Raw genomic sequence first — 7,051 nt, forward strand, 5'->3', positions numbered from 1 at the left:
GACCTGCAGGGTCCTAGTGGCCCCTTGGCTCCATGAGGCAAAGCAGAACCATGATGGCCCCTTGGTTCCATGGAGCACCACGGTGTCACCATGGTCCCATTGGTTCTACGGGGCCCCACAGTGGAAAAATGGACCTTTAATTCCATGAGGTTCCTCAGGGTCTCAGTGGCCCCTTGACTCCATGTGGCCCGGCTGTGTCACAGTGCCAGGTGGTTCCATGAGGCCCCACAGTGTCCAAATGGTCTCCTTGGTTCTGGGAAGCCCTACAGAGCCACAACGGACCCTTGGTTCCAGGAGGCCTTGCTGTGTCACAATGGACTTTTGGTTCCAGGAGCTTTCACACTGTCACCAATGGTCTGAGCACTGCAGTGTCACCATGGATCCTCTGTTCCATGAGGTTCCAGAGCATAAAACAATCCCCTTGATTCCAGAAGGTTCTGCAGTGTCCCAATGGACCGTTGGTTCCATGCAGCCCCATAGTGTGTCACAATGACCCCATGGCTCCATGAGCTTCCACACTGCCAGCAATGGTCTCCTTGGTTCCATGAGGCCTTGCTCTGATACAATGGACTTTTGGTTCCATGGGGTTCCACAGTGTCACAGCTGACTCCTTGGTTCTGTGAGCCTCTGCTGTCACCAAATGTCCAAAATATCAGAATAAGATACCTTAACAATAATTTGGTGGGTAAGAAAGCATCACTTATTCAGGCCTAAGGTCCAACATGGGATAACTTCTAACCTTACATGGACACGTGACTCTACCAGTGTGTTGCTTATATACAGTCACTAAATGTGAATTATAATTTACTCATTTCCATAAAACCCACCTGTTCCAGATTGCAAGGCAAGATATATTCTATTACCATCTGTATGGCAGTTGTCTGGTGTCAAGTGGGGAATTCTTCCTATCTCTCTCCCTGAGTGATCATAATCACTCCTCCCTTGGCAGGGGACATGTGCTGATAACAGGCTATTGTATGTCACTGCAAGGCTGATAAGAACTATAACATCCCATTGGGAGATGCTCCGCCTAGAGGGAGGAGCCAAGCATTGCTACCCAGATATAGTCTGGAGGTTCTGAAACACTGTCCTGGTTTAGGGCAAATTTGGGAGAGAATTCCCAAAAAGGGCTTCTCCAAAAAACAAACCCACACGGCCCCTCCCCACAACCGGTTCGGGAAGAATTCCTCTGAGAGAAGTGGAAAGAACCTGTTTATTTGACAAGCACAGCACCCCCAACACCCAAAATGAACAATACCGGATGACACCGCTCTTTCACTGCTCTGAAAAAGATGACAAATTCAGAAAGTCTTTCCTGGGGGTGGTCGCTGTTATCTGTCCCTCTGGCACTGGGGCAGCTGCTGCAGCCACAAGATGCAAACTCTCTCTCGGTGTTTCCCAGGTCCCAGTCCGGAGCAGGTTGGCAGGTCCAAACAGGAGAGGGGAAATAATCCAGGAAGGAATTTGGACTGTTTAGCTAAATTAACTAATGAGAAGAGGGAAAAAAGCAAGAGCAAGTAAAGCAGAAGCAAAGCAGAAGCAAGAGCAAAAGCAAAAAGCAGGGCAAAAAGCAAAAAAGCAGCAGTATGTACTGGTGCTATCTGGATGTCCCGCCGAGTGGCTGATAAGAGGCCCAAAACAAAACTTTCACTCTGCCAGTCTTAAAGGCACAGAACATAATATTCAGCATAAATTACACACACACAAACGGGGATAACAGTCACCCCAGGACATGTGCTGATAACAGGCTATTGAATGTCACTGCATGGCTGATAAGAGCTATAACTTCCCATTGTAAGATGCTCCGCCCAGAGGGAGGAACCAAGAATTTCTACCCAGATATAATCTGGAGGTTCTGACACGCCAGAACGGCTTCCCACTGGATTCTCCAGAGGAACAGCAGTTGCTTTTGATTCCACAGAACTGCAGAGGAAGAATACACCCTTTTTCTACAGGACCCCCCTGCTCCAACAGAACCACACCTAACACTTCAGGAGGACTGCAGCCACTTTTCCAATTGGACTGCTACCAACACCCTGACAGACAGGGTGTCAGGGTGGGTTCTGACTCTGTCAGTGTTGTTCTAGTGTATTGCATTGTTTTCTTTTATCCTTCTTTTTTTTTTTTCCTTCCCTATTAAAGAACGGTTATTTCCTGCTCCTCTATGTTTTTGCCTGAGAGCCCCTTAATTTAAAATTCATAGTAATTAGGAGGGGTGGGGAGGGTTTGCATTCTCCATTTCAGGGGAGGCTTCTGCGTTCTTTAGCAGGCACCTGTCTTTCCAAACCAAGACACCACCCCAAGTTCCCAGATTCAGTGCTTGTTTTCTCTATCCCTGCACCCTTGAGCCAGATGTCTTCTTCTTCTTCTCTTCCAACCATCCTTGCTGGGAAAGCAGCCCCTGCATGCCTTGTTCCTGTACTGGAAGTTCACAGGCAAGGTAAAAATGGAATGAACCGTTTTGGTATCAGCCCAAGGCTTTGTGTGGGCAGGCAGAGGCAGGCAGGAGGCAGAGCTGTCAGCAAAGGAAGGGGCCAGCCAGGTGGGGCAGCCGGGGGATGAGCACAGCCTGCAGGGACAGAGGCGCAGGGCAGGGACACCGTAGCACAGCCTGGGCTGCACAGGGCACAGGCATGGGCAGCAGCTGCCAGGCCCTGACAGAGCCAACTTGGGCAGCACTTTGGCCATGGCTGCTGGGCCTGGGCCTGAGCCAGGAGCAGGAGACAAGTGACCCTTGCAGGCCTGGGGCCTCATGGCCTCCTTGTCCCTGCTCAGCAGCCTGGCAGGGGCCGCCCCATGCTCCTGCCCTTGGCACTGCACATCCCCACATGCCAGTGCCCATCCCGGGAAGAGCCCTGAGCAAGGAGGGAGGGACAGGATCTGCCAGGGGCTGGGGCTAAGGCCTTGGCCCTTTGAATTCCTGAAACACATCTAGCTTTGCTCAGCCCCAGAGACACCTTGGCCTTGTTTGTCCCCAGCTGGCATCACTGCCTTCAGTGTTCTGCTCTAACTGGAACCTGGGGACACTTTCTCAGAGGGACTTATTAAACTTAACGAAACTTTGGAGTTTAAATTTAACTTTGAGTTCTTGAGAAGTTTTTTGAAGACTCACTCAGGGATTGAGTCTGATATAAACAACACCAAATAATTAGAGAGGGTCATTGAAGTCCTTGTGCTGTGTCTGTGCTGCTGAGCTGGGCCAGTCTCCTGGACCAGAGATAGCTAGTGGGAAAACAAGAAGAGCTTCAAAAAGACATTTCTCCTGAGGACCAGCTCCTCTCCCAGCCCAGCAGGGCTGAGGGCACTGCCTGCAAGTACCTGTCAGAAGTGAAGCAGGCAGAGGCTCAAAGCAGCTGGAAGGAAAATTCTGAGCTCATTCATGGAGAAATCTTCAGCACTTCTGACACAGTCAGTCTCTGGCTGCAGGGATCTCCTGAAGCTGACCCAGGACAGGACTGATGTGACTGTAAGGATGGCTCTGCTGATGTTTCTGCTTTGGGGGAGGATGTGCTGCAGAGCAGGGCTGCCCTGGGCACCGTCAGAGGGACAGGGCAGGATGGCTCCTGCTGCTGCCAGGGATGGCTGCAGGGGGTGAAGCTGGGGCTGCAGCCAGGGCTGCCCAGGGCTGTCCTGCAGAGCAGGTCCTGCAGCCCACAGGGCTCTTGGCCAGCCCAAGGCATGTGCCACCTGCCAGGGGCAGCTCTCAGCCTGCCTGGCAGCTCCACATGGATGCTGCAGGGGAGAAGTTGGAGGTGGAAGGAGCGACCCCCATCAGGGCAGATTCCTGCTGCTGTGAAGATGGTGCTGCATGGCCAGGGCTGCTCTCACCTTTCTCCTAAAGGGAAGAGAAAGGGGCTGTCAGCTTTGGCTGTGTCACTGAGACTCCTGCACTGTCACCCTGGGCATTAGCAGATGTGCCCCAGATCTCCCTCAGAAAGTGCCTCCTCAGCCTCCTCTCCCTACAGACAGCAGCAGCAGCACCTTGGCTTGCAGCATCTCTGTTTGCCTTCCTTGCCTTTAAGGCCCTGCTGCCAGGGAGATGCCCCTGGGCAGTGCCCTGTGCTGGGAGGGGTCTGCAGGGCAGAGCTGAGCCCCCAGGGCTGGGCTGGGCTCTGGCAGCACTGGCAGGAGCAAGGCTTGGATAGAGAGTGCCCAGTAGGCTCAACTCCAGGCAGCAGAGAACCAGACCAACCCTTTGTATTCCTTCCTGTCCAGCTGCACAGGGAAAGAGAGAAGGGTTTGGAGAAAATTATTTTTAAACCGTAGAGTTCAGAATGTCTACTTTATTTTTCAAGAAATTTTTAAGTGCTGGCACCATGAAACAGAGGAATTGAAATATTCAAAGGGCTCCTGTGTTGGGACTAGCATCAACTGCATTGGGGCACATAGAGATCTGTTTTCCCTCAGGTCTCCCCAGTGTTCCGGCTGTGAGAGTTGGTAAAGATGAGGCAGGGCCTCAGAAGCACAAACTCAAAATCAAAAAGAGTCTAGCAAAATTTCACTCACAGGAAGAGAAGTGATTTTGCTGAGATTCCACATAAAATACATAGGATTGACTCAAAGAAATTGGTCGCACATTGTCAATGTCTTCTTTCAACAGTCCACCATGCCCAGAGTGAAGAAATGTCCAACAGCAGCTCCATCAGCCACTTCCTCCTGCTGGCACTGGCAGACACGCGGCAGCTGCAGCTCCTGCACTTCTGCCTCTTGCTGGGCATCTCCCTGGCTGCCCTCCTGGGCAACGGCCTCATCATCAGCGCCGTAGCCTGCGGCCACCACCTGCACACGCCCATGTTCTTCTTCCTGCTCAACCTGGCCCTCAGCGACCTGGGCTCCATCTGCACCACTGTCCCCAAAGCCATGCACAATTCCCTCTGGGACACCAGGACCATCTCCTACTCAGGATGTGCAGCACAGCTCTTTCTGTTCCTCTTCTTCATTTCAGCAGAGTCTTCCCTCCTGACCATCATGTGCTACAACCGCTACGTGTCCATCTGCAAACCCCTGCACTACGGGACCCTCCTGGGCAGCAGAGCTTGTGCCCACATGGCAGCAGCTGCCTGGGCCAGTGCCTTTCTCAATGCTCTGCTGCACACAGCCAATACATTTTCCCTGCCCCTGTGCCATGGCAATGCCCTGGGCCAGTTCTTCTGTGAAATTCCTCAGATCCTCAAGCTCTCCTGCTCCAAATCCTACCTCAGGGAACTTAAGGTTTCTGTTTTCACTGTCTGTATAGCTTTTGGTTGTTTTGTGTTCATTGTTTTCTCCTATGTGCAGATCTTCAGGGCCATGCTGAGGATCCCCTCTGAGCAGGGACAGCACAAAGCCTTTTCCACCTGCCTCCGTCACCTGGCCGTGGTCTCCCTGTTCCTCAGCACTATCATGTTTGCTCACCTGAAGCCCCCCTCCATCTCCTCCCCATCCCTGGATCTGGCCCTGTAAGTTCTGTACTCGGTGGTGCCTCCAGCCCTGAACCCCCTCATCTACAGCCTGAGGAACCAGGAGCTCAAGGCTGCAGTGCGGACATTGATAACTGGATGGTTTCAGAAACATCAAGCTGCTTGCTAGTTTCTGGAAGTCACTTGTAATAAAAGTCATCTTTGATAGTACTTGGGTTTGATGGTTTCTTCTTTTCATTCCTTTGTTTTAGTGTTTTAATATTGTCCACAAAGAAATGCCACTGTTTCTGCCATTTCTCATTTTGTTTCTCTCCACCTTTACTGTGGCCACAGACTGAGTCAGTGAGGAGCTGTGCTCTCAGTGTCTTTAAATGAACTAAAGGATCTCCCAGCAGAGTTTCCACTGGAGATCCCACTTTTGTTGCCTTCTATGGAGCTGCAGCAGCAATGTCTGTGTGCAGAACTGGGGGCAGGTTAGGGGTGGCACAGCAGCTTGGCTCCTGCTGGCCGCACCATTCCTGATACAGGCCTGGAGCCACGGGCCTGCTTGCCCACCTGGGCACACTGCTGGCTCATGTCCAGCCTGCTGTCCATCAGTACCCCCAGGCCCCTTTCTGCCTGGTCACTGTCCAGCCACTCTGTCCCCAGCCTGTGGCACTGCAGGGGTTGTTGTGGCCAAAGTGCAGGACTCAGCCCTTGGTCTTGTTCAACCTCACCTTGTTGGATTTGGGCCCTGGATCCAGCCTGTCCAGGTCCCTCTGCAGAGCCCCCCTACCCTCCAGCAGATCCACACTCACACCCAGCTTGGTGTAATCTGCAGATTTGCTGATGCTGGACTCAGTCCCCTCATGCAGATCATCAATGCAGATATTGAAATCCACGCTGGCTGGCTCTGATCCCTCGGCCATCCTGTGGGTGCCCTGGGATGGCACTCAAGGTGATCTGTTCCATAACCTTGCCAGGCACCCAGGTCAGGCTGACAGGCCTGGAGTTCCCCAGCTCCTCTTTCCAGCCCTTCTTGGGGATGGGCTCACATTGGCACCTCCAGTCCTCTGGGACCTCCCTGCTGAGCCAGGACTGATAGTAAATGATGGAGAGCAGCTTGGGGAGCTCGTCCACCAGCTCCCTCATTCCCCTGGGATGGATCCCATCTGATCCCAGAGACACCTGTGAGCATTGGAGTGCCTCAGCAGGTCACCAGCTGCTTCCTCCTGGATTACAGGGGGGCTGTTCTGCTCCCTGTGCCCATCTACCAGCTCAGGTAAGTAAAGACAACTTGACTTCCTCTTGAAAAGTGAAGCTAAGAAGGGGTTAAGTACCTCAGCCTTTTCCTCGTCTTTGAGGAACCATATCCCCCCCAATAAGGAATGGAGGTTCTCCTTTCCACTCCTTTTGCCATTAATTTATTTATTAAATCATTTTTATTATCCTTCAAAGAAGTGGCCAGGTTAAATCCTAATTGAGCTTCCACCTCTCTAATTTTCTTTCTGCATGACCTAACAACATTCTTAAACATGTCCTGAGTTTCCTGCCCCTCTGTCCAAAGGTCATGCACTCTAATTTTTCCCCTGAGTTCCTGGAAAAACCTTCATGCCTTGCCAGACCAGTTGTTTTCCTTCCTAGGTCACTTTTGGGCACAGAGGGACAGGCTG

At 52.1% G+C, this 7,051-nt stretch overlaps 1 protein-coding gene across 1 annotated transcript; it reads left to right on the forward strand.

The window, feature by feature from the left end:
- Positions 1 to 1,892: 1,892 nt before the first annotated feature.
- Positions 1,893 to 5,608, forward strand: LOC132334944 (olfactory receptor 14J1-like). The gene is made up of 2 exons (XM_059861065.1): positions 1,893 to 2,056; positions 4,601 to 5,608. The coding sequence occupies exon 2, from the start codon at positions 4,624 to 4,626 to the stop codon at positions 5,440 to 5,442; it is 819 nt and encodes a 272-aa protein (XP_059717048.1). The 5' UTR covers positions 1,893 to 2,056; positions 4,601 to 4,623; the 3' UTR covers positions 5,443 to 5,608.
- The last annotated feature ends 1,443 nt before the right edge of the window (positions 5,609 to 7,051 follow it).

The sequence above is a fragment of the Haemorhous mexicanus genome, chromosome 16 (assembly GCF_027477595.1).
Source record: "Haemorhous mexicanus isolate bHaeMex1 chromosome 16, bHaeMex1.pri, whole genome shotgun sequence".
Taxonomy (NCBI): domain Eukaryota; kingdom Metazoa; phylum Chordata; class Aves; order Passeriformes; family Fringillidae; genus Haemorhous; species Haemorhous mexicanus.